Source organism: Acomys minous (assembly GCF_964271855.1).
Source record: "Acomys minous genome assembly, chromosome: 5".
Taxonomy (NCBI): domain Eukaryota; kingdom Metazoa; phylum Chordata; class Mammalia; order Rodentia; family Muridae; genus Acomys; species Acomys minous.
Window position 1 is genome coordinate 23,225,669 of NC_140494.1, and position 27,672 is coordinate 23,253,340.

General features: G+C 44.9%; 1 protein-coding gene across 3 annotated transcripts in view; it reads right to left on the reverse strand.

Annotated features, from left to right (window-relative positions):
* Window positions 1-1,934: 1,934 nt before the first annotated feature.
* Window positions 1,935-27,672, reverse strand: part of PRTFDC1 (phosphoribosyl transferase domain containing 1) — an 88,582-nt gene continuing 62,844 nt past the window's right edge. For 2 of the 3 annotated variants that reach the window (XM_084781940.1, XM_084781942.1), the window contains exons 4-8: window positions 18,824-18,889; window positions 9,866-9,883; window positions 8,286-8,368; window positions 7,874-7,920; window positions 4,185-4,913 (exon numbers count right to left, since the gene is read on the reverse strand). In XM_084781940.1, the coding sequence (XP_084638066.1) occupies window positions 4,705-4,913; window positions 7,874-7,920; window positions 8,286-8,368; window positions 9,866-9,883; window positions 18,824-18,889 (423 nt within the window). In that variant the 3' untranslated portion in view covers window positions 4,185-4,704. The other variant, XM_084781941.1, reaches the window with a different exon arrangement.

Genomic DNA, 27,672 nt, shown 5'->3' on the forward strand with positions numbered 1-27,672 from the left:
AACTGAAACTTTAATAGATTTTAGCCAGATTATAACTAGGCATCCTAATGCATTTAGGAAAATCCTAAAGTTTAACAATTTTGTTGATTAAACAGTCCAATTTTCCTACTGTAACACATACAATTCTGTACCCACTTCTTTTTGGCTTTTGGGGTGCTGGGGCAAGGGTCCCACTAACTCGGTTCATCCCCAGCCCTACTCCATGTCTGTGATACTGAGTGACATCATCCAGAATCACCTGGGAGACGGCCTCTGGGCATGCCTGTCGGGCGTTATCTTGATTACGTTAATTGGTGTGGAATGATCCATCTTATTGTGGCCAGAGGATCTTGGACTGTGCTGAGCACTAGCGTGGCTCTCATGTGTCTGTTTTCTGCTTACAGATACTGTTCCTGGGGCTACACTCCCCTGCCAGGATGGACTGCAGCCTGGGAGAGGGGGGCAGGGAACTAAAATTCTTCCTCCCATAAGATGCTCTTGTCAGGGTCTCCCCCCACCAACAGAAAAGTTACTAAGACTTCCTCACAAATGCTAAAGAGATACATAGATTTGTTGCTAATCAGGTAAAAGGATTTTATGTTTTTGGAGTGGTGTGAGTAAACTCAACTCTGGGAGTATCAAACCAGTCAAGAGTTTTGTAAGAGAAAAGGAAATTTTTTTTTTTAAACCAAGATGACAGTCTTGTATAAAAATGTCAAAATAGTCTGATAGGAAAAAATTGCAGAAATGATCAAACTTCTGTGCATTTACTGTTTTGTTGTTGTTGTTGTTGTTTTGTTTTTGGTGCTTAAGTAATCAAGCCTTCACAATATTAGAAATAGATCAATTTTCTTTCTAATCTGAACAAACACAATCCTCACAAATGATACTGATGCTTACTAAAATGCAAGATTAAAAAAATTTTTCAAGCTGCATACTTTGTGGAGAATTTCTTTTCAAAGCCAAGTGTGTGTCTGTTTTTCTAGGCCTTTGGGTAGAAATACGGCATAATGGGAAAGTGTATGTAACATGTGAGTTTTATGAATTTGGTTCCACATAATTATTAACCAATGACTCGGGTATGGAACAAAGCCAGCAGTGACTCCCGGTGTGACTGCCCCTTGGGGCCTCTGGCCATGGTCTGTTTTCTTCTCTGGCTGAGACTGTGAGATATGCAGGGAAATCACTCAGAAGTAAAATTCCTTGTTCTTACAAAGCAAGTGTAGGGAGGAAAACAGGAAAACGGCAGATACCTCCTAGCTTGATGCTTGCTTATCTTAGTGCATATTTTGGACGCAATCCAGGTTAACCAGGGGACAGGTACAGGCAGCCATGGATTTAGGCTACTGGCTCACACACATCTCAGTGACTAAAAGTACATAAACAAGGAGCAGTTGTGAACCATAGTGTCTTCTTTGTTATTAGTTTAAAGGATTCCACAATGTAACAATAGGCCACATATGGTTCAGAACCAAATGTAGGGCTATTTAGTTATTTTGCACTTGTTCCTTTTAGGAGGCAAGAAAACTAGCACTGCGGACTCTTGAGCTTATTTTTAATTAAAACCTCTACAAATTAGGAAATGCCACACATAGTGGTGATAGTGTATATGTGTGTTATGTACAAAAACTTCCTTATGCGTGCTTCCTATGTCACCCTGGATTGTGTGAAGTCATATAAGGACACTTAGCTAAGTAATTCAACCTCTGTTCATGTTTAGGACAATATCTAACTGTTTTATCCTTCCATGCAAATAGGAGGAAAAATTTACACTTGCTTAGTACTGATTTTCGAACCCCCCCTTCCCTGACACCCCACCTCTCCAGCCCACCATTTGCCCACCAATGTCCCACATGAATAAACAAACTCAGCTCAGGAGGGCAGCCTTGCTGCCATTGTGTGTGTGTGTGTGTGTGGTTTTTTTTTCTAATTAAAATGCAGAGTATTATACACAGTTGAGTACATCCATGCACACGTGATATGCTGTCATCACACACAGGAAGCGAAGCACAAGAGCACGCGGTGAAGGCTCATTTCATAACATCATTAAGATTCATCATACCCGCACTTTTCAAAGGCTTTGTCAAAGCAGATAATAATGTCCTGTCAGAACTGGGCAAACAGACGCTCACGTGAAGCCGTCCTTTTGCTCCTGTTTTAGCAAGGGAGCCGAGCTGCATCCTTATTGTACAGGCTCAGGGTGGATGCTAAGGGGCTGCCGGTTCTTATTACCCTGTATTGTTACTTAAAAAACATAGCACTAAAAGAGTTAGATGAACAGTATGTGAGTCACCAGGTGGGTGTATTCCTGTCACGAGTGTAAGACTGTACTACATCTGCAGGCGTAGTCAGGGGCATGACAGTAGGTGGAATTGAGAGGATCAGAAGTTTAATTTGTAATGAGTCAAGGGAAAGCACAGTCTTCTTTTCCTGAAGACCCTTTGGAATTAACATTCTAATCTCTGGAAAAAGAGAGCTCATTTCTTTTGGGGGGGGGCAGAGCAGGGAACGGGGTTTTGAGACAGGGTTTCTCTGTGTAGTCCTGGCTGTCCTGGACTCGCTTTGTAGACCAGGCTGGCCTCGAACTCACAGTGATCCACCTGCCTCTGCCTCCCCCAATGCTGGGATTACAGGTGTGCACCACCCCACCCGGCCAAAAGCTCATTTCTTAAGTAGTTAGTCTCTTATACCCTGTTGAGTAAAGATGGCTATGGAGACAGACTTCACACTCCAGCTTCCTGAGTAGAGCAGAAGAACCGTGTTATCTGGGAAAGAGACGTTGGCGACTCTGGCTTCCTTATATTCGATATTTTTCTTTACCATGTTCATTGATCACACATATGTGCTGAAACAATAGAGGGTTAAAAAGGTATCAGGTTTCTCCTTTTAGTTTAAAAATCCACATAAAATACATTAGGTGCTTTGGTGACATTTTCAAGAAGTGTGTTTTGTGGTACCCCTCTCTCCATCACCATCAGCTGGACAACAAGACACAAGGCACAGAAAGCGTGATGGGGTAAGAGCAGCCTGACTTGTGACTGGTTACTGTTCACTTAAACACTTGTGTGCTTATCCGGCTGTACGCAAACTACAGTCCCATTCAATGCCTGACAAACGTTCTCTGGTGATTCAGCTTTGAGTCCTGGTTAGGATCTGGTTCCCAGGCCTCCCAAAAGTAGAAATGTCTGTCTCTGGTGGACAAAGTTTTCCACAAGTGAGATGACAACTGTTTCACTGAAAGGAGAATAAAAAATACTGGGAAATACAATCTCTACTCTGAACCTGATTTTAGATAGCAAGAAATGTGTTCGGACCATGAAAGACCTGAGCAGGGAAGCAATCTCTCTCCCTCTGTCTCTCTCTGTGTCTCTCTCTGTGTCTCTGTCTGTCTCTGTCTCTGTCTCTGTCTCTGTCTCTCTCTCTCTCTGTCTCTCTCTGTCTCTCTCTCTCTCTCTCTCTCTCTCTCTCTCTCTCTCTCTCTCTCTCAGACAGGGTTTCTACATGTAGCCCTGGCTGTCCTGGAACTTACTCTGTAGGCCACATTGGCCTCAAACTCACAGAGATCCTCCAGCTTCTGCCTTCTGAGTGCTAGGATTACAGGCATGCACCCCCCACCCCCACTCCAGGTTTTCTAATATCTAATAGTGAGACATTGGTTAAACACTTTGGGTAAGATGTTTTCCTCCAGATCACTTAGGGTCGATCAGGGCCACATCATTGGGTACCATGCTGAAGGTCTGTTTCTGTGTGCTGAGACAGCTCCCCCAAATTAACTCTCCAGTGTCACTGGAGTCCCAAGCACCTAGGTATCAGATACAGACATGAACCGGCTTATGGAACATTGGCTGCTTATGGTATTGGCTGGGCATCGCCAATGACGATGGAGAAAAATGAGTGTAGGTCATTGTTCTGCTTCCTGATTCTCCGAACAAAATGCTGGCAAGCACCACACGTCTCCATCACGCTGCGACCCACCTTGTAGGATACAGAGTGTCCACCATACCCCCATCACAAAGAACACCTAGTCATTTCACTACTGTTTTTAGTCATTTGTTAGATTGATGCCAGTACAACTATTTTCATACCAAGAGGATTAGGGTTTTATATGCAACACTTACATTCAGGTCTCGAAAGTATTCATTGTAGTCTAATGCGTAGCCCACCACAAAGACATCTGGGATTTCAAATCCAGCATCTTAGCGGAAAGAGACAAGGAAGAATGTTTAGAGCACGCAAGCATGCTATCGCCGTGTGCTGCTGTGGCACTTTAAGTGGTGAGGCAGAAGTGAGGGTAGTGTGTAAGACAAGCACAGAGGGTGCCTGGGCCGGAAGGATGACTTGGGAACAAGCAGCAAACAAGCAAGCATGCATGAGGAAACCGACCTCTAGCATACAGAGCTGAGGAAGGGTTCAGGAGGCCCTGTGGATGATGAGACGTGTGTAGATGCTAACTAGCCACCATGCCTTGTTCAAAGCGAGCAGCGCGTAATGTCATAATGCCTAAGGAGATACACTTCAAAGCACAGGGGAGCATTCAAACAGAAAGCACCATGGCGTGGCACGGCCATACATAACCCGGAAGCAGTTCTCCCGCCGCGTCACTGTCCTCAGCTGGGAGACAAGGTGAAAGGGAAGGGGCATGATGCTCAGCTTGACGGAGAGCACGCAGAAGGTTGTCTCCATGCTGACCTCTGCATCACCGATGCGGGGATCCTAACTAGCTCTTTATCTCCAGCGAGGGTAGAATGAGAGGAGATGGCTGTAAATGCAGCACAAGGTCCTTGGCTCACAGAGGGCGGCTACTGAGACGAAGAAGATGTTTACTAAGAAAGAGATACTGGTTCTCTTCCAGAGCTCTTCAGGCAGAATAAATGTGTGTGGCCCCGTGGTTTTCAAACTTGCTTCAGTATGCTGGACTCTTGTAAGTTCAATTACTATAATACAATAGAAGAGACATGTACGTCTAGTTATATGAAACTGTCCTTGGTACAGCCTGTGGGCTAGGAGCATGGACAATGTTCTTCATGGTCACTACCATTTTGTTTGTTTGTTTCCTGTTTGTTTGTTTGTTTGTTTGTTTCCAAGATAGTGTTTCTCTACATAGTCCTTGGCTATCCAGGAACTCCCTCTGTAGACCAGGCTGGCCTTGAACTTGGAGATCTGCCTGCCTCTGTCTCCGGAGTGCTGGGATTAAAGTCTTGCACAACCACTGCCCTGCCCATCATCTTGATCTCTATGACCCAATATGCTTTCCCATGGAGGAGCCAAGGTCCAAATTATAGAAAGTGCTAGAAGTAAAGGATCAGTTTTCTAGGGGCCTGTATTATGGGGTCACTAGGTAGGTAGCCTGATTGATTCCTAAAACTTGCTGTTTCTTGGAAAAATAATCGAAGAGGAACTAAGGACAGTGGCATGTGTCTGTAGTCTCAGTCCTCGGGAAACTGAGGCAGGAGACTTTTAAGATGAGTGCTAGCCTGGGCTACACAGAGAGACCCTGTTTAAACAAAGAGAAACAAGTTCAAAAAGGAGAAGCAAGGGCAGAAGAAAAGACCTTCGCTCTTGAGCACATAACAAGGAGTCAAAGACACAAACGCACTCCGAAAAGAAAGGAGAAGTGGATTCTGAGCCAGCTAACAGAAGAGGATTAAATTCCGGGAAGTGCTATTTTACCAGTAACAGGTATGGTAGTTCAGACTGTGAAAACTGAAGTCCAGGGCTGTGTAGAATATTGGCTGAATATTGTGACACTAGGGCATGAGAAGATGGCAAGGAGTCAGCGGGGCTGTCAGGAATCAGACAGAGGAGCCGTTGGCGCACTGACGAGGGCGGCTCCTGCAGCGTCTGTAAATGCTGTGACCGGAAGCAGCCTGCCTGGGCTCATTACTGACCCTCTTCATTCGAGTATGTGACCCTGGCATTTTTAAGAAGTTTATTTGAGCTTCTTGGGTTCCATTTCCTCATCCGTTAAATGGGCGTGACAATAGCAGCTGCCTCTAGAGAGCTGTTGTGAAGACTAAATTCAATAACCCCTATTTGCCTGTAGGAACCTGGCCTGGCACATCATAACCACTTACAATGTTGGTTGCTAGTACCCAAAAGTGTGCGTGTGTGTTTGTGTGTGTTTCTATCTCAAAAGTGTATGCTTGCATGTGTGTGTGTGTGTGTATGTGCATGTACACACTGTTCTACTACTGAGTCACATCCCCAGCCCCAGCTGTTCTTATTTTATGTTGTTGTTGTTAAAAAAATGACACAAAAGATTCATAACTAGTTGAATTTGGTTTTGTTATGTCTTCTTGAGATGAGGTCTCAGTATGTAGTAGCCCAGGCTGGCCTTGAACTCATCGTCTTTTTGTAGCCTCCTGAATGGGATTACAGGCATACGGCATCAGGCCTGCCCTTAACTGGATATGTTTTATTTTTTAAGATGTTATGTTTATCATATTCTCTCTCTCTCTCTCTCTCTCTCTCTGTGTGTGTGTGTGTGTGTGTGCGTGTGTGTGTGCGTGCGCGCGCAAGTGGCTGTGGAGGCCAGACATATCACACCCTGGAAAATGGACTGAGAGGTGGCTGTGAGCTGCTCACGTAGATGTTGGAAGCAGAACCTGGATCCTCTGAAGGGCAGTATGTTTTTAACTGCTGGGCCATCTCTCCAGCCCTATGTCTTCAATGTCGTTTAATACAATTTCCTCACAGAAGTTCTGCTTAATAACCTCATATAATGACAGTGACATACAGACCAGATCCCAAGGCCAGTAACTGACAGGAACAGGCCATAGCGCTCTCTCTCTCTCTCTCTCTCTCTCTCTCTCTCTCTCTCTCTCTCTCTCTCTCTCTGCCCTGAAGTGCGATTAGGGACCTAGCAGAGGAGACCTGGGTTTAGAGTGACGAGGCCCTGGCTCATAACCCCTTCATACTATTCTCCTCTGCTAATGTTTTTTCAGCTTGCTGATGAGAACCAGAGCCAACTTATTCTATGGGCTTTAGAGCAAATGTAAGTAGAGAATTTTAGCTGAAGTCTGCCTTATGCAAATAAAAAAAATCACCTGTTGTTAAGAATAATAAATAATTCAGTGGCTTATTTATCCCTCCTGGCAACAGAGTGGAAGAAAGAAAAGTGCCTTGGACAAGGGAAGTCCCCCAGAGCACATGCCTGAAGTCAAGTATGAGCATGGTACCCAGAAGGGCCTGCTTGCTTGTGTTCTGTGTCCCTGAATTTTTGTTGGTGGTAGCAGGGAGATGCCTCTCTAAATGTGCGGGGTGTGGGAGGGATGGGGAGAATTCTTCTAAAGCTTTGTAGTACCTCTTTGGTGAAAATAATTGGTCTAGGGGAGGAAGTCTACTCTACCCCAAAACTGATCAACTGCATAAAATGTAACAATAGAAGTGTCCAGTGCACCAGGGCGTGGTGCATGCCTGTAATCCCAGAACTCAGAAAGCTGAGAGGGGAGAAGCCTGTTTGGGGCCAGCCCGGGCTACATAGCTGAGTTGTATAGTAGCCTGGACTGGATCACGTACCAGTGAGGTTTCTTAAAATACAACAAAACAAAACAAAACAAAAATCCTATATCTAGAATGGGGTTGTTATGAAAGATGCTAAACAAAAAAGTGGGCCCTCAGCCGGGCGCGGTGGTGCACACCGGCAATCCCAGCACTCAGGGATGCAGAGGCAGGTGGAGCTCTGTGAGTTTGAGGCCAGCCTGGTCTACCAAGTGAGTCCAGGACAGCCAAAGCTATACAGAGAAACCCTGTCTCGAGGGAAAAGAAAAATGGGCCTTCAAAGAGCCCTTCACAAGGAGATGGAGACAAAGGATTCATAGCATTATCAGTCTCACATGAAATGCCAAAATAAAACACCAGGGGCAGAAAACCACCCAAACTCTGCAGCACTTACAGTCAGGTCGAAAACTGTCACTTCGGGCTGTTCTTTTCACCAACAAGCTGCCATTAAAGAAAGGAAATTACTTCAGTCACTCCAATAGATTAAGAGAATTAACCACCATTGGGCTATGTACTCCTCTCAAGCCTGTGGGGCATCACCATGGCCTGCTCACTCCCGCCTCTGCTGCTGCAGCTTGGCATCGCTGTGCTGGCTAAAAGGAAGAGTGCTGAGCATGCGGAGAAGGGCTTCTGCCAAAGGCCTTCCTCTAGCCCTTCTCTCTAAGGCTTGCAATCTGAGCTATTTGTCAGGGTGGTTGAACTGCAGCATCCCAGGTACGGGGCCAATGGCAGAGCAGCACTCGGTAAGAGGAGCCCTCTTAGTCCCATGTTAAAGGACAGCGTGTGTGCTATGGTGTCCGACTCACCTGGCTACCTTAACCATGTTGGGCTTGTACTTCTCGATGTTGCTGAGCAGTGCCTTCATGGTCCTCCCGGTTCCAACAACATCCTTTGCAAAAAGCAGACAAGGTCAACAAAGCAGTGCGCACAGCATAATGCACTTTATAGTTGCAGAGCGATTCCTTATTAATAAAATGCACGTTAATTTCAAATGCCAGATGACAGGAGTCGACACAGGAAGCAAAATCAGTTATGTTTTCATGGGCACTTCCTTTTGGAAGCTAGAGACTATGCTGGCAAATCTTCTGCCCCTGCCTCCTTCAGCTGTGAGGAAGGATTCTGTTCAGCCTCTGGAGAGCCTCATTGAGTGCACCTAGACTTCTGCATGCGCAGTCAGGGACTAAATTTGGCCCGGAGGATACATTTCACAATGGAAGAGGCACATGAATTTTCATGGACATGGGCTGTACATCTGAATACATTGAAAGGATAAACACCTCCTCGGCCTCCCTACTCCTTAGGGGATACTATGGCTGGGCAACTAAATGTGTCTGGGAGGCAGCTGGTGACAGCCAGGAGGTCCGAGCTCCTCAGCTGCGGTGAGTGAGCACGGGGTCTCCATTGCTGAGCCATGGATGCACAGTTACACCGCATTAGCTGCTGTGATTTATCGTCCTCCTGACAGAACTCAGCTGTCAGGGGCTGAGGATGAACACCACAGGACGGAGTCTAGACAGGGTCCAGCCACTCATCTGGCTGGAGGGTCTGCTTGTGAGATGTGTGAAGCCAGAACTGCACACACAGAAGGCCACACTGGCAAATGTCAAACAAAAGCCCAAGGACAAAAAGACCCTTTGAATTTCTGGCGACGGATAAGTAGGGTGTGCTCTGGAGGGAGCATGGCCATTTACTATGGGAGTCTACTGTGGTCACAAGACAGCCTTTCTGTTTCTTTCTTAACAGAACAACAACAAAACAAAAGACCTACCATTACCCAAACCCCATAGGTTTCCCTTGGGTAGCTATATCAATTGATTGAACTTAAGATTTCTTTTTTCACCAGAGACAGGGTTTCTCTGGGTAGCCTTGGCTGTCCTAAACTCACTTTGTAGATCAGGCTGGCCTCGAACTCACAGCGATCTACCTGTCTCTGCTTCCCAAGTGCTGGGATTAAAGGCATGCGCCACCACAGAATGTAAGATTTTTGAGGCTTGAGAATGGATTAAAAGCATTAGAGGTCATTAGGTGAGGAGGGTTATAGCCTTGGTTCACCTGTTAAATAAATAACAGTAAATGTATTGACTGGTTCTACAAGCCAGTTTACTCTCTTTACAACTGTCTGGCTCATAAATCCATGTAAGAATGGGTTGAGACGTATGTGAGATTTGATATAAGACAGTACCACCTACCAACTAGTCAGTGTAAAGTGTTGATTCGGAGTCATCTGAAGCCAGAGCCTATCGTTGGCTTCTGTTCAATACATTTGAAGAGTCACACAGAGTGGGGACTCAGTATGTGGCCAGTTTGATAACCGAGGCCAGTATTTTAAAACTCACCATTAGAGTCTTGGAACTTCCAAATACAGAAAAGGAAAAGGCCGGCTTACCTCAACAATGAGGACATTCTGGAGGGAAATAAAAAACCAAAACAACATTTCAGAATACGACTTAAAAAAAAAAAAGCGTCTGGGTCACAGTACAAATGCAAGTTTTGCTTTCAGTTAGCATTTCAGTGTGCTGAATAGGCCTCCCCATCCTACAAGTCCGAACAATTAGTGTAGTGGCTCTCAACGTGTGGGTCGCAACCCCGTTTGTCCTTTTTACAGACCACCTGTATATCAGATGTTTACATTACGATCCATAACAGTAGCGAAATTACAGTTATGGAGTAGCAATGTCTGAGATTCATTTTAGCAGTCCCATGGAATCACGTGGTATTGCAATTTTATCGTCTATATTCAGGTTAGTTAGCAGCAGGCTCATGTCAGATCTTGTTGCCGATTTGAAGTGAGTATCCATAAAATTATGACATCTGAACAGTACCCCATCCCTCTGTCTCCTATCTTTGGGATTACAAGGCCACCAGGAAAGCCAGCCTACACAAACTACATCATTATACTAGAGTGACAGCCCTATTCTCAAGTGACTCTGAGAATTCCCAGTGAATCTACCCTGGGATTTTCAACCCTGAGGAAACAGGGAGCTGTGAGGGCCCTGCTGCAGCTCTTTTTTTCTTTTTCTTTTTAACAGATGTGAGATCCCTTGCTAAATGTTCACAAAGTATCCATCTACTTTGGCCTATGAACACAAATTACATCCAATTTCACCAGGCATGGTGGCGCACGCCTTTAATCCAAGCATTTGGGAGGCAGAGGCAAGTGGATCACTGTGAGTTCAAGGACAGCCTGGTCTACAAAGTGAGTCCAGGACAGCCAAGGCTACACAGAAAAATGCTGTCTTGAAGAACAAACAAACCAAAACAAAACAAAACAAAAAAATTACATCCAGTTTCTTGTTAGATAGCTTCTTCACCCACTAGACTCTAAACTTCACACAGCAGGGGATTGTATTTGTCTTATGCACTGCTGTGTTCCTCCTGTCCTACTGTACTGGCTGCTTGCAGAAGCAACAATTGTCTTTTAAAAGAAGAAGGACTAAAAAAAAAAAAGAGAGAGAGAGAGAGAGACAGAAAAAAAAAAAGAATAACGACTATTAAGCTTATTAACAAATTAAAATCAACCAATTAATTGAATGAGTAATAATATGCCCATGCTATCCTATCAAATTATGGGTATGTTAATACACCATTCCACTAGCTGGGGAGAATATTCCTTGAAAGTAATGCGGTTTCATTTTATGCTTTTAAACTTTTTAAAATTAATTAATTAATTTTATGCAGGCACACGTGCACATTCGAAGGCCAGAAGACAATTAAGAGTGGATTATCTTCTCAGATCATGTGTGTTCTGGGCACTGAACTCAGGCTTGGGGACAAGTGCTTTAACCCGTGGGGCCTCTTGCCATCTCTCTCATCTTTTCATCCATCCTCAGTTAAGCAACACTGTAATGTCAGACCGAACTATAGATTCCTTATTTATATCTGACACAAAAGAGAGTTAAAGAATAAAAGTGCTAACAGGAAATCCACCTATACAAGAACCATGGCAAGGTTGTTATTTCCATGTCAAACATGTAGGCAAGCTTTTCCAGAACAGCTTTTCTCCTAAGGATGGCATTCTTTTTAAACCCATTCATTAAGAATATTAGTTTTATAATCAAGATGAAAGGCTATACTGTCTACACTCCATGCCACTGCATGTTAACATCATATGTGAATGTCAGCCCATTGTGTCCCTTAAGACTCACACTGACAGGAGTCCCTTTAGCATTTTCAACATGGTTCCTTCTGGCCTTTGCCCTCAATCCACAGCACTTAACCTGCCTGTGTACTTTCAGTTTGACTGAGGCTGGACTAAACTTACGAGCTACCCAGGATGCTCGGGGAAGGCTGTGGTTAGTTGGATTTCCTTGTTCACAATCCGTTTTTGGTTCAGTTATGTAAACAAAAATTTCTTTCCAAAATATGTTGGTATGCATTCTTGCCTAATTAAGTAGGAAGCCCTGGAAGAATTCCCCCCCCCCCCTCTCTCTCTCTCTCTTTCTCTCTCTCTCTCTCTCTTTCCATCTCCCTGCTCTCCAAAGTCATCTTTGAAAAGATTAGCCACAGTTCTCAGACTGTAGGCAGGAAGTGGGACTTGGATATGTATTGATCCTGAGATATATTGTTAAAGTTATTTCAACATATTTTAAGCTTGAAAAGTTGTAAGGAAAAATGCCGCCTCTCCCTACATGTGGCTTTAAGAGAGCAGTCACTTTGAACTCTGCCCTGTCTTCCTGGCTGGTAAGACTGTGGTTCTCATATGTACAGGTACTATGTAGTTCTAAAACTGCATATATTAAAAAAAAAACCACCTCATTTTTTGTTTGTTTTGTTTTGTTTTTTGCAAGGCTGAGATTGAATGCTGGATCTCCTGCATGCTAGGCAAGTGTTCTGGCCTCAGCCTCCTATATTTACTAACATGTTTTATATAGCTAATTTCCTTTTTAAATGTATTCAAAATATATTAAATATATATTTTATGTAGTACTTTACAAAAGGGTTAAATTTACCATAACATTCTCTACTTTATTTAACCAAAAATCTTAGATCTATCAAAAATGGTAAATTGTTAGTATCACATAAAGCCAACCACACATTTAATATTTCCCAACTGTCCTTTAAAAGGCCTTTTAAAATTTGTCTGGTCAATCTAAGACCACACACTGGGCTCTGCTGTGCTTTGAATGTATTCTCTGGCATTTCTGCACTAGAAAGTTCTTCACTAGTAAATACTAAGACAGGGCCTAATAAAAGGTGACCCAACCATGTGTTCTGCCCTCACTAACAGAATGCTACCATCACTGCAAAAATGACTTAGTTGCCTTAACAGCAGATTGTCCTAAAAGTGAGGCAGGCCCCTTTCAGGCTCTCATAGCTCCTCCTTGTCTTTCCACTTTCCACCATGGGGTGAGTCAGTGTGAAGGACCAAGGTATAGAAGATGTAATTGTAGAGTTTGCATTAGTATTGAAGGTAACCAAGCCTAGTGTTTCCATACTCCAACTTAAGATTCAAGGAGTAAGAGACGAACAGTAAGCTCATCATCAGACGGTCTGCACAGAATGCAAGAAAAGGAGGTCCAGCTATCGCGGTGCGCACGTAGGCATAGCGCCCAAGCAGCAGAGGCAGGAAGATCCGGAGTTCCAGCTTAGCCTGGGTTATATAGCAAGACTCTGAAAGGCAGGCAGGCAGGCAGGCAGGCAAGAAGGAAGGAAGGAAGGAAGGAAGGAAGGAAGAAAGGAAGGAAGGAAGGAAGGAAGGAAGGAAGGAAGGAAGGAGATGGGGAAGAAAAAAAAAAGGAAGAGCTTTGTGTGACAAATGAATAATTTTGGCCCATTTCTTTCACTTTCTGTAGCTCATTTTCCTTAGGAGACATCATCACCCCCCACCTGTCTTTGATGGTCCGCAGCTCTTCCCTACTCAACCTTTAGTTGTCATGTACTGCTTTTAATTTGCACAGAGCAGCGGTCTACGAAGGTTACCACTTTCCGAGTGGGCAACGCTGGGGATTCTTTTGAGAACACTCTGTGCCTCCAGGACGCGTCCCATCTGATAACCGCCATCGCTGAATCTGAGACGTTTGCCAATTACTGTCTTAGTAATCCTATCACACCTAGCTCACTTCCTCAGAGGGAGCCAGTAAAAGCCTGCGGGGGCTGCAGGCAAACATTCTGCAAAAGACTCCAGCGGGTTGTTTCGCTGCCATCCTGAGGATCGAGCAAAGCCTACCACACTGAGTTTTCCTAATGAAGAGGGAAGCAAGAACGCCGAGAGGAATCACACAACGAACGGACCGATTTCCTCCTCCTCGAGTTGGCTAGTCCCACTTTTAACCTTTGAGGGCACAGCACGATCAGCGCACCCCGCTGTCTCAACAGCAGCAACAGGGGTTTGTGGGTGTGGTCACCCTCAGAGGGATTGGCACGGCAGGAAGACGGACTGGATGGTAGCTGCTGACTGTGAGGAGGAGTGCGAATACAAATCCCACAGAGAAAGGAATGTCGCTCAGCATTTCATTTTATGTGATAACTCACAAAACTGCCGGAGTCATCCATCAGTGGGCAGTTTCACTATTGTTTTCAGCCTAGTCAGGGGCAATAAAAAGGAATGATTTAAGCAGTTAAGGAGGGGATTGGGGGGAGGGTCGGTGGATTTTGGCAAAATTCATAGCTTCATTCTGGTATTTGATTAGAAACTTATTTGGGGGTGGGGCGCCTGTCCCCCGAAACCCTGCACCATCCCTGCACAGCTGTGTGCCTGCAGTGCCAGATCTGGGCCCGCTCGCTTCCCTGCCTTTGGTTTTATTTCTCTTGAACATGAACTCAATCTTACTGCTTTAACAGAGCCATACAAATTTCTGAAGTGCCAGGATTAAATCAACCTGGGAAGAGAATCACAGAGGGAGAGAGTGTGGTGCGCAGACAGCTTAAACACACTGGACAAATGCTTTTAAGTATGAGAGCTGATTGAACAGGACCGGTGAGGGCTCATTGTATTCAGCAGCACTGGCCTATTTAGAGCCATGACTCAGACCGCCCCCTCCCCCACCCTCTAAAGAGAGAGAAGGCAGTGGAAAAGATACAGAGGGAGAGAGAAAGATGAAATGCGTTCTCTTATTTGAATTCCAACATCTTTAGAGGACCCCAGAGGTTCCAGAGCTGTTGGTGACACACATGGCGCAGCTGATGGGGGAAAGCTCTTTCAGAAACAAACTTAAGAACCATTTCTATGCCTCTTTCTTGATTTTTGCCGCATTCCTTGTCCTGCAGCTTTGCATCACTAGGCCCTGGCAGTCCTGTCCCCTGCACTTCCTTCTACTATGTGTCAGGTTCACTCTTTTTAAAAAAAAATTCATATTAAGTAAATATGTTAGTTAAGTTCATAACTAGTTGATTGGTAGAACTTTCTATGATATACCACGAGTATATTATTTTCCACTTAGAGAGCTCCATGATGTCACCTCAGGCCAAATCCAGCAAGTTCACCTCTTTATTGCAACAACCAGTCTACGCCATTAAACCCAACCCGTCTCCATTTTCCCCTCTTTTATCGTTTCCTTGTTCTGACCCTGACTTGTTTCTTTAGTCACGCAGGTCCAGCCCCGCCCAGCTTTCCAGCTTTTCCTGTCCCTCCCAGTTGAAGTCTGATTCTCTTTTCTCTTTCTTCTTCTGTTACTTCCGCACCCCACCTTCTCCCTAAGATCATAGTAGCTCCAAGACTCTTTTCTTTATCTTCTTCTCCTTTTGCTTTTTCTTTCCCTCCATTCTTTTCTTTCTTTCTTTTTGTCCAAAGAAAGAGGATTTGTGGAAAGTCTCCGGAAGCTATTCTTGAGGTGCTCAGCCCTGAGTGAGAGGAGCCATGTTCACATTCCTGATAGGGTGATAACATGATAAATGTATTGACTGGACTGAGGGGATGGATATGCACGGTGAGGAAACGAGGAAGAGGAAATTAGTGGTGACCTGTGACAACCCTACTTCCTGATGCAGATATTTATGCCAGTTTTGGACTCTTCTGCAACCACTAAAACAAGGACCCATTAAGTGTTGAGTGCTTAATCCCTTCAGTTTGTTCCAGCCTAAACTAAATCAGCTAGTTTGATATGTCCTTTCTTTGCTACCCTCGTTAACTTTTGTTGCCCTCCAACCACTCTCTGTGAGTCATCCAGGGCAGCCTTAAAAATCCAGTTTGGATCTCATCATGTGACACCAGAAACCTTGCCAAATTGGCTTAGATATAACATTTCTCTCTGCCATGTCCTCACACGAAAGTAACTGAAACTGTCTTTCTGACTTCTCCGTAAGAAGAGGCACTCACTGACCATCCCATGTTTATTCTAACCTGTGATGGACCAGGGCTGTGTCCGATGCTAGAGATGCAGCGGTGAACATAGTGGTCCCTGCCCACTTTACATTGACTTCCTGGTAGGGAAAGGCAAAAACAAACAAACAAACAAACAAACAAACAAAACCAGGCTTCTAAGTAAGTGCTAAATTGTAAATTGTAGAAAGGGCTCTAAGGGAATTGGGCTTGCATAGATGCATACTGGGGCTGGGGGCTGGTAGCAGAGCAGACCAGGCCCTCTTTCCTGACAGCTATGCAGGGAAGCCACACTGTGTGGAGCTGACACTGGGAATGAGTCCTAAAGGAGAGGAAAGCGGGTCCCAGGAAGAAGGCACGGCTTGTACAAGGGGTTGGCAAGAAAAGCTGAGTGGTGAGGGTCCTGTGCCACAGGCCAATGAAGAATGACAATGTGGTCGGGAATGCGAGCCAGATCAAGGAACTGTGGCCAGGGATTTGCATCGTGTGTATAGAGCATTAGGGGGAGGCTTGCTAGGTAAAGCACGCACACCTACTTATATTTTAAGGCCAGGTAATCAATGAATAATTTTTTAGGGTAAGTATGTCTGAAATATCATGCAAGACTCAGTTATAGTAAATATACTGACTATTTATGTCTACTGAACAGCTATTCAATATTTGAAGTTCAAAATTGAGTGGGCTACGGGGTTTTTGTTTTAAGTCTGGCAACTGCTCCTTAAGAGGCCACTGAAAGGTTTCGGCTGGCAAGTGGCATAACCCGATGAGTATTTTAAGAAGATCCCCTTGGGTAGCTTTGTGGAGAAAGGTTTGAGGGCGAGCAAGAGTCAACCAAAGGCTGAAGTTCAGAGAAGAAAGTTGGGCTCAGAAGACAGTTCAGTGGTGTGTGTGTGTGTGTGTGTGTGTGTGTATGTGTGTGTGCGCACGCGCGCGCGCGCGCGCGCGTGTGTCCAGGGAAGCAAGGAGAGACCATCTAGGAGGTTGCAAAGGTGGCCTCTAACTCAGGATCTCTGCTGTGGCCCCTGAGACTCTGCATTTCTAATAAGGACCTGGGTTAATAAACCTTGGCCCCAGGCCACATCAAGCCTCATCCACCCCACCCCCCCTTTTTGTTGTTGTTGTAACATCCATTTGCTTTAGCCTCACATCTGGTTGCTCTCAGGCTACATAGAGTTGAATGGCTGCCACAGTGACTGTCAGTCCACCCTGTCTATAAAATATTTACACTTGACTCTGTAGAATAACTCGCCTGCCTGGATTATGCTTTGAGCAACAAGGGTCAAGACGTGGAAGACAGGCAGGGAGGGAAACGTGGCTAAATATCCAGACTAGCTGAAGGGACATGGGGGCTGGGAGATGGTCTGCCTGGCTCGCCTAGCCTCCCTGTCTGCTAGGAGCTAGGCACCTGAACATCAGTCTTCAAAATCAAGTCGGTTTGTCAGTGTCCAAGTGGCTACTCATTGTTGATTCGTTGTCGAAGTTCTTCGCTCAAGGGGTCCTACTTGGCATCAGTTTAAATCTATAGAAATGTGTCTCCACAAACAGCAGGGTATAGGCATGACTAGACAGCACAGGGCATCCTGAATGAAACTGTCTTACCAGCAGGAAGTGAATGCTAGTCATCCACCTTGTCCCCTGCGTGCACACCCACTGGCTCTCTCAGTCATTTACAGCAGGAGTCATCAAAGCTACGACCTGCCATGCCGTCTGCTGACTCCAACACTGGGAAGAAGCCACACATCCCTCCCCTGCCCGCCAGAAGCCAGGGCACACCTGTGCTTGCCTATGAGGGACGTACTTTGGAACAAAATGGGGGAGTCAGAGAGAGGGAGCCCAAATCTTTTAAGACTTGTCATTTTGACAGTCTTCTCAGCAAAAGTACAAACAAGATCTAGCCCTTACGTAGTAGTAACTATATGGAAAGAACTAAGCTAAAATGACTTAAAAACAAACAAACAAACAAATAAACAAACAAGAAACCAAAACCCTTCCAGGGTGTTAAAAGCTATGGATTTCAGGAAATTGCTTCGGGTATTTTAGCTTTTCTAGGCTATTTCCTGCTGTAGTGCAGTAACGTCAAATGATGCTAGCAATGTGTTAACGTTAATAAGGTCACTGCAGTTGTCATAGAACAAAATTTATGACTCCTGGAACCCACTGCTCTGTCTTTAGCAGCAGAAGAAACTGGTTTCTAGTCAGAGTCCATGCAGCTCAGTAGAGTTCCAAATATTATGCTACGTATTTTTATTAAATGTGGCTGCTGTTCTGTTTTTCCCCATCTGAGGATTGTGTAACGATAACAGCTGCCAAGGATGAGAGATTGAGCATGTGTAATAGAGGCTGACCCACTCTACTTAGAAAGCTGAGGTTGTTCGGGGGGTAAGGGGACAGGGCAATGATCAGGCTAGGTGAACGGGAACAATGTCTGCAGTTGCTTGCTGCTTTCACCAGTCCCAACAAATCTGCATGGCAAGTCCCACTCCACCAGGGTCATCCCTGGGAATCCCAGACCTGATGTTACGGCCAAACAGTCTTTTCACCTCATAATTAGTCCAGGGCAAGTTTAGAACTCCAAATTAAAAATAGGGTATTTCTCCCTGAAATCTAGTAGGCTTCATTCGTGTGTGTGTGGTGTTAGCCCTTAAGCAAAGAGCTAAAAATATGTGCTCTCAAGAAGTACCCCCGACACCACATTGTACATTTTAATAAACCTGTTTAAATGTCTTGCCACAGTGCCTGCTGCAACGCAACAGACACAGAAGAGCAGACAAAAGAGAAAGCTTGTTTTGGGGTGGGGGTGCCTCCGAGGCAAATAGAAAAGAAGCCCAGCAAGGGCCCCCGGGGTTTTGTTGTCTGAAATAATACTGGAGTTGTAAGCTGTGAGGATTTGGTCTGCAGCACATCCTAGCCGCTTTCTAGACATGATGCTTTGGACAGGAGAAACCATTAAAGGGGCTTTGCACATTTATTTGCATGAATTAGCAACCCGGGAACGCTTCTGAAATGCATTTGGAGCTCTGACCTGACACGAAGGTCACAGAGATGTCCCCAGAAGTGTATGCCCACCGAGAAGTTACATTAACAAACCTTTCCAGCCAAGGTTGAAAGATCCTCGCTTCCGATGATCTGCATTTCACCCATGGACTGATCATTCTACAGAAGGGGGGGGGGCGGTGAGGGGGAGAAAAAGAAAACAACAATTTTAGTGCACATGAAAACCTTCAAAGCACATTTTCCTATCTCCTTGGTTAATGGCTAGACTATGCCTTGCAAATACAGTGTGCATAGCTAGCAAGGGCTCATGGTTGCCCATGGTTACCAAGAGCCACTTTCCTGCAAGCTCTTGAGACAAAGCCAGCTAATGACTGGCTGGCGGGGGAAAGGCTGTGGAGGGGGATGGACATCTGGAGAGAGAATAGACAGACTTAATATACCATAGATGGTACCTGTCCCGAGGCAGACAAATAGGGAAAGACAATCATTCCTGGACTTCCCTGAAGTGAGGGGGCTGGGGAGCCCCAGCAGTGACTTCCAATAAGCCCTAGCCATAGGTTGCGCTGAACAATCAAATTCCCCTAGAACTAGAGCCCTAATCTTTTTTTTTTTTTCTGGTCTCTGTAAACTGGGCCCTTCACTAATGGCAAGACCAATCCAATAGGCCATAGGTCAAGGAAGATTTGGTCTTCTGAATGCGTGACTAAACCTTAGAACCCTTCTGTTGTTTCAAGAATATGAGAACCAGGGAGGTTTGTTTGTTTGTTTGTTTGTTTGTTTATCTAAATCTTCTAAGAGTGAGTTTATCATTCATTTTTTTTTCAGTGTTTAAGTATCAAACATTACAGTTTCTTTTCTTTTTTTTTTTTTTGGTGGGTTTTCAAGACTGGGTTTCTCTGTTACATAGATCCCTGGATGTCCTGGACTCACTTCTTAGACCGGGCTGGCCCGGAACTCAGAGATTTGCCTGTCTCTGCCTCCCCAGTGCTGGGATTAAAGGCGTGGTCCACCACCACTGCTCAGCTTCCATTCCAGTTTCTTAAGAGAACCTGTCAAAGCAAGCAAGCAAGCAAGCAAGCAAGCAAACTGGCAGATACTTGTTCTCAAAGTGTACAAGAATCACTTGAGGGGAAAAATGGAAATGGATCTTGTCCTCTGCCTCTGCCTCACGACAAGCATACATCAGGGGAGCTCAAGCACACAGACTCAGCCAGCCTGCTTCGTGACCAGAGCAGGAGTCTGGTGATGCTGCAACACCTTGATCCAGATAAACCAGAGAAGACAACTGGGTGTGGGGTCCTGGAGCAGGAGAGGTCCTCAGTCACCAAGGCCTAGCCTAGCCTAGCAGATCCTTGTCTTGAAAAGGTCTGCCCTCTTCCAGGAAGAGCTCATCCCACAGGGTCAGGCAGGCCCAGGCCTTAGCAGTGTAGAGAAAGCAGCTATGCTGGAGGTGACTTCCAGCCCTGGAGTTTCCAGTCACTCAAGCTAGTTCCTGGAAGAATCTCCTTGAGCTGGGTTGAGTTAGACTTTGGGGCCCACGGGTTGGAATCGCTATTAGGTTACAGAAGTACTTTGTCAGGGGATTGCTTGTCCTCGGAAGGGGAAAATAGCCTAAACACCAACATGACAGTTCTGCCAGTGAAGTATCCTTTTTTTTTTTTTTAATTTTATTTTTTTAGTGAAGTACCTTTGACCAAAAATGAATGAGGGAATGACTGAATAACTGAATAAATAAATAAATAAATAAATAAGCATCAAAAGTGGAGAGAATAAAAACCCTTAAAAGTGTTCCCTTCAGCAAGGCGTGGTAGCACATGCCTGTAATCCCAGAATTTGGGAGGCAGAGGCAATCGGATTGCTGTGAGTTTGAGGCCAGCCCGGTCTACAAAGCGAGTCCAGGACAGCCAAGGCTACACAGAGAGATCCTGTCTCAAAAATCTAAAAAAAAAAAAAAAAAAAAAAAAAGTGTTCCCTTCTACAGGGTGGTGGCACACACCTTTAATCCCAGCACTTAGGAGGTAGAGGAAGGTGGACCTCTGTGAGTTTGAGGCCAGCCTGGTCTACATAGTAAGTTCCAGAACAGTCAGAGCTACCTAGAAAGACCCTGTCTTGAAAAACCAAAATAATAAATAAATAAATAAATAAATAAATAAATAAATAAACAAACAAACGGTCATTTCTACTTGCTAAAGCATTTCTTCTTAGTGTAGCATTGAAGGGAATGTCTGAAAGGGGGTCATTAAATTAGATGACATCAGTAGTCTGATCCTTGAAAGGGAAGAATCACCAGAGATCCAGAATTCTAGGCTTTTTTTTTTAAACTGGTAAATATAGTCACATTCACAAGCAATTATGGTAGTATCTAAGAACTTTGAAGAAAAAAATGTCAGAGGAGGGCTGAGGAGGCAACTCAGTGGTTAATCACTTTTGGTACCTAAGTTCTGTTCCCAGATCACACATCCAGAAGCTCCCATTAGCAGTTCCAGGGGATCCGATGCCCTCTTGTGGCCTCCAGGGGCACTTGCACTCATGTGGCATACACACAAACACACATACATAAGTCAAACTTTTAAACAATCTTTACGTGTCAAGAGAGAATGCTTTCTTATTATCCCTAAGGTCACTGAGATTCAGGATTCAGCATTGGAAGATCTGTTTGTCAGAGTCAGCTATGCTGTAACCAGCTTCAGGAAAATCACAATTTCAGGACAGGGATATGCATAGCTAAATGCAACTGCCAAACCACAAAGCACCATATAACAAGTGAGATGGATAGATCAGAGTACATTTTGAAATAATTCAGTTATTACACATACAAACACACACACACACACACACACACACACACACACACACACACACATACACACTGTTGTTTATCTCTATCCTGCTGATTTTATATTTGTTTGTTAAAAGCAAACAAACAACAACAAAGCGTAAGCCACCAGAAAACTAAACACTGTGCTCAAAGTCACCCAGCGTGCTGCCAAGAGAGTCTCATTTACAAAAGCCTTTCTTAGGCCAAGTTCCCAAACATGTTTTTAATATTAGATTTGTCCTTAACCCATCTGGAAGTTGTTTCTTCCAAGTGTGTATATAGCCAATTATCTTAACACCCTTTACTGAATTGTTTCTTTTCCCCCTATGGACTAGAGATACCAATTTTTAAAAATCATATTCTTTATCTTCATATAGAAAGATCATTTTCTACATTTTTCTAATCTAACATGCCTATTCTAGTATTAATAGTATTATTAATTCTAGTAATAATAGTAAAATTAATTAATTTTATTTTTATAATTTTCACAGTTCTTAATATCTAGTAGAGTTTTTTTTTTCTTTCTGATTTATGTCTTGGTTGTTTTGTTTTTTCTCTTTCTCCTTCCAGCGGGTGGTTTTAAAGATCAAATGAATAGGTTGATGTGGAACACTGGGAACAGAGAATGGCATGTGGCCAGCCTTTGGCCCATCAGACACTTAAAGTTACTGCTTGGATGGCAAGCATCCCAACAGTGCCATCATGTTGACAGTTTGGCCTCCACCTTGGCAGCACTGGGAGATAGAACCTTCAAGGGGTGGGGCTTAGCAGAAGGACAACCTGTCCCTGTGGCTTGTCCTTGACAGTGCTGCTGGTACTCTGACTCTTTGCCCTACTCCCTGTCTCTCCTTTCCTGGTCCCAGGCCCAGTGGCTTTGCCCCCATGCTCCCTCCATAATGTGCCGCCTCTCCACAGGTCCAAAGGCAATGGAGCCAACAGTCATGGATTGAAGCCTCCAGAAAAACACAGCCCCCTTTCTCTTTATGAGTTGGTCTTCTTGGGTATTTGTTACAACAGTGGGAAGCTAGTGAAAATGTAAACTTCCATTGTCACTCTTTCCTTTTTCATCCACTAGGAAATGGCCTTTTCCCAGGCATAGCAGGGTCTACAGCTCCCCTGGTTTAGTGACTATAAAAATAAGTGGCTTTCGCCTTTTTTTTTTTTTTTTTGGTTTCCTTCTGAGACAGAAAAGAGAACTGAGAGATTCAAGTTCTCCATCTGTAGGCTGTGACCAACCTTGCTGTGCTCATTCCATTTGGCTCTTACTCCAGCTTTTAAGAAGGTGGTGACAGACTGCTGAGCCTTTGGTGGGGGGGGGGAATGGAGGGAAAGGGGAAGAGGTGGCGAGAAACACTGTGGCACCTCAGCTCCTCACCTGCCGCTGACATTTCTCTCCATAGACCACTTTCTCTGTCCTGCAGCGTCAGTGAGCTTTATCAAGCTGTCCACTTTCTGAAGCTTAAATGCTGACCTCCGCTGACCTCGGAGGAACGTCTCTTTCCTTCAGTCCTCGCAGACATACGTTCTATTCCTCTGAGCTCATTCTGTTAGTGTAGAAAAGAATCTCCTGGTCAAAAGACTCTCTGGCCTGAGTGGAGACCTAACATTCCAATCAGCTGGGTCACTTGCTTGGCAAAGGGACCACACCTAGGAAAGTGAGTGCACTGGGCAGAATAATTAGTCCTTTAATGAGATGTTGTATTTTTCCTTCCTATCAGCTGTATCCCCTACTGCAACAACTCACAAGATCCCAGTCTTTCCTTCTCTTCCCTGAGCATGCTTTCCTGAATGCTTTGAGTTTCTCCGCCATTTTGGGCTTCCTTTTTCTTTTCCTAAAGTTTTCTATTCCTCCCTGTGGCCGCTTGTCAGCCATGGGTCAGACCTTCTAGCATAAACTACCTGGCCTTTTTTCTCCTACTTGTCTCCATTCTCTTCTTCCAGGCATCATCATCATCATCATCATCATCATCATCATCATCATCATCATCATATCATCATCATCACCATCACCATCATCGTCACCACCACCACCATCAGCAGCAGCAGCAGCAGCAACAACAGTTTATAGATGACCTGCCTTGGCTTTCTTTTAAATTCTAACAGAATTGTCCCTAGACTTCTGCTTGAGTCTGCTCTTATATTCTTTTACTGATGAGACTGCAAACCCAAAGAAGGGGTCATGATTTCCTCTCTACCAATTCTACCAAAGCTTCATGACGGGATAAAGTTAAAATTTGTACATGTCCAGTCCACCGTCTTCAACCACGACCTAAATCTAATGGCTCCCAACTATCACATTCAAACTGTCATACGGAATGAGGAGAGGTGTTTGTTGTAAGCATTGCTTCATCTGACTGGGCTGGGGTGGCTTGTTGCTCGGTCTTTAAGGCAGAGTTGGGCTAGCCTCATAAGCTAAGCTGGGTGTTCCCCTCCCCCCAAACATTTTGAATGAATAGGTTTATCTGACTCACTAAGGTGCTGTGGAGCTCCACCTCCCGTCTGTCTAGCACTAGCAGACCTGGCCTACCCCTCCCTAGCATTCTTAGAAGCCAGAAGCACATAGTGAGTTTGAGAGCCACTTGGGAAAGGAGTGAAGTAAGATGTAACGGCTGAAATGGCCAAGAGAGATAACATCACGGTATAAATGCTGATGATGGAGGAAGTGTGGACAGACTAAAACACTAAAGGAGATCTCTGAAAACCATCTCGGCCACCCTTAGAAGAAATATTTGGAAAGTTAGAGTGACCTGCCTTCCAGGTACCACTACACACAGCAGGTCCAGACAGGCCAGCAGGTGATGTGATTCTGTGTACAGAACTGGACTGCTTACAGATCACTTAGTGGAAAACAAACTGAGGAAGAATAATGACTAAAAATATTCTGTCCTACCGAAGAACCGGAAGAGGAAAGCCAAGAACATAAATAAACGAAAGAGCTATTCTCTAAGCCGTTCATGTCCCAAGTCAGAGAGCAATTTGCTTTGAAACCTCTACGCCTCGAGCATCCCCAGCACCCTCCCCGCTGCAGACGCCTCCACGTGCTGCCTGCTCAGGTTAGCTGAGGATGCTCCAGGGAATGGACCACGATGCACAACAGAACATGAAAATTTAACCACCACAGCGGAAAACTTCTAGTTAAGATGTTGCACAGGGCTCACATCGAGTCCTTTCTTTTTAGGATATTTAATGCCAAGTCAGATAATGAGGATGAGTGAGGTGGTTCCAAGCATGGGCAGAGTGAGGTAGGACATGACTCTTAATTGGGTCCCTCAGTTCTTTAAGCTCCATGAGATGGCGCAGCACAGCAAGAACACAACACAGAGCCTCATGCATCGTCTGCTGCTATGCGTGCTTCCATATGCCCTCTCACTGGTGTCACTTACTGGATTCTAGAGAAGAGGTGGGGGACAAAGTGCTGCCACTAAACCCAAAAGGCTGAAAATGACAGTGCTAACATTACCCCCCACCAGGTCTCAGTCACAGCCCTCTCTTTTCTGAGTCAGAGTTTCTCTGTGTTGCCCTGTCTGCCCTGGACCTTGCTCTCTAGACCAGGCCGGGCTCTAACTCAGAGATCCACCTGCCTCTGGGATTAAAGGCGTGTGTCACCACCTCCTGGCCACAGGTTCCCTTTCAATACTATATGAACTTGAGATATAACGTGCAGTTTTCCTGTGCATAAAGAATGCATTCATGTTGTTTTAACCTCAAAGGCTTATCAGGAGGTGTAGACACATTTGTGTGCCCTGGGCACTGAGAAAAGTACCTGGCATGCTGCAGTCAACATCACTTGCAGGATGCACTCTCTTCTTGCTGTCTACCTGTGGTCTGAGGCAACAGGTGCACCTGGGTTTGTGATTTAAGTCTTTGTTCAAGCTACTCAATACAGTGAATACGTGTAAACTGCGTGCTAAGTGGTTGTGGCCTACTGCCGATGACTGACGGCAAGCCAGGGGCCATGTGCTTAAGAATGGTGTGCTTCCAGTGCCACTCTGTCCGGGTCATGGTCACCACTCTCTGAGACAAGTTCACCTGTGAGTTTCTCAGTGACTCTCCAGTGCCTAAGTCACAGTGCTGGGCTTTACGATGGCCCCCTTGGCAGGCTCTTTTTATCCCCTTTGCTGTTTCCATCAACAGAAGCACCGAGGGATCGTGCTTTGAGAATCGTGTTGGATTCTTGTTGGTTTTTCTGCCCAGCCTTGGATAGAGCAGTTGGTGTGGGGCTGACCTTAGAAGCACTCTGAAGATGGGGGATACAGAGTGGGGAGGGAGGAGTCCAGTGTCGGGGTTCATGTGAGATGTGCATGAGCCCCTGGGTTGGTCTCCAGCACATTGAAAACACGATGATAGGAAATCTAGGTGGGATCTAGGCCAGATGGCTAAGTTTCTGATTGTCCTACATTGGACTACATTATCACCTTGGGATCATGAAAGTTGTTTAGATAGCTTTGCCTACTTGTTAACAGAAGAACAGGACAATTCAGTATTCACAAATTCAACAAGTATTGAGTGCTCTGTGAGCTAATTCACCACCGCTGATGGATGCCACTGGCTGCAGCGGACCCTGAGTGTGTCAGCCATTCACCACAGCCTTTGTCCTCCAAGTCACGGCTCATGCTTGCTCATGCCACATCCTGCCATCTTTCTTCACACAGGTAATTATTATTATTTTTTGTTGCATGCACCTGTGTGTGGTACCTGCGTGGGTTCACATGTGTATGCCTATGTGTACACATGTGTGTTCACATGTCAGGTGTCTTTTTTGATAAAGACCTTGAGGCAAAGTCTTCACTTGATTCTAAAGCTAGGTGATTCAGTTAGTCTAGCTAGCCAGCCTGCCTTTTGAGTGCTGGAGTTACAGGCAAGCTGCCACGCCTGCCTGGCATTTACGTGGGTACTGAACTATCTCTTTAGACTGATCTGTCTTCGTTCATTTGTTCATTCATTTGTTCCTTCTTTCTTTCCTTCCTTTCTTTTTTCAAGACAAGGTTTCTTTGCATAGTCCTGGCTGTCCTAGAAATCGCTCTGTACACCAGGCTGGCCTTGAACTCAGAGATCCACCTGCCTCTGCCTCCCAAGTGCTAGGATTAGAGGTGTTGCTTGGTAATTCTTAATTCAACTGCCTGGATTTGACTTCTCTGTGTCCCAACAACGTTCTCCCAATATCTGGATGTTAGCAAACAAAGACAGCATACTACAGAGATTGACACTGTCAGGGAATAAAGTCTGCAGCCCAGCCCAGCCCATCTGTGCCACTGTGTCCGACTCTTGGCAGCATCCAGTGTTTGCTGAGGCACCAGAATCATGCAGGTGCAGACACTTCGCTTGTATTTTAATACTCCCCCACGCAGCTCATTTTAGACAAGAAGCATTTACAGGTAGCACCTGCCTGTTGCTCTCTCTCTCTCTCTCTCCCTCTCTCTGCCTCCCTACCGCTCTCCTTCTTTCTTTCTGGCTCTTTTCTTGCTCCTCCTCTAGATTCCTGAAGGAGCTCATTCTCAAAGGGAATAAGATTAAAAAAAAAAAAAAACAACAAACCAGACTGATAAACAAATGCATATGAAATGACTTGGCCTGGGACCCCATGGGTGGGGGTGGGGAGACTAGGAACACAGCCCCACCGTGTACATTTCCTTGTTCTTATTACTACTATTGACTCTCTCACCTCCCAGTCTCCTCAGTGTTCTTAAAAAGCTCAAATGCAAAACACCATGTGGATTCTGAGCATTGAAATGAAAGTTACTGCTTTTTATTGCCAACAGTTTACCTATTAAGTAGTAAAAGATCCATTAAAAGTGTTGAAGTAGTGCGGCACACGCCTATAATCTCAGCCCTCGGCGAGGCAGAGGCAGGCGGATCTTTGTGAGTACGAGGAAAACCTGGCCTACAAAGTGAGTCCAGGATAGCCAGACTACACAGAAAAACCCTGCATCAAAAAACAAACAATCAAACAAACAAATAAAATGCTAAAATAGTGATTGCAATCAGAAGTGTGTGTATGTGTGTGTGTGTGTGTGTGTTATATGCACAACTGAGTTCTCTTTGCATTCCCTGAATTGAACGTTCCTAACTCCATAAACACGGTGTGACTTTCTTCTACATCTGGGTGGTTTTCCGTTTAAGGACA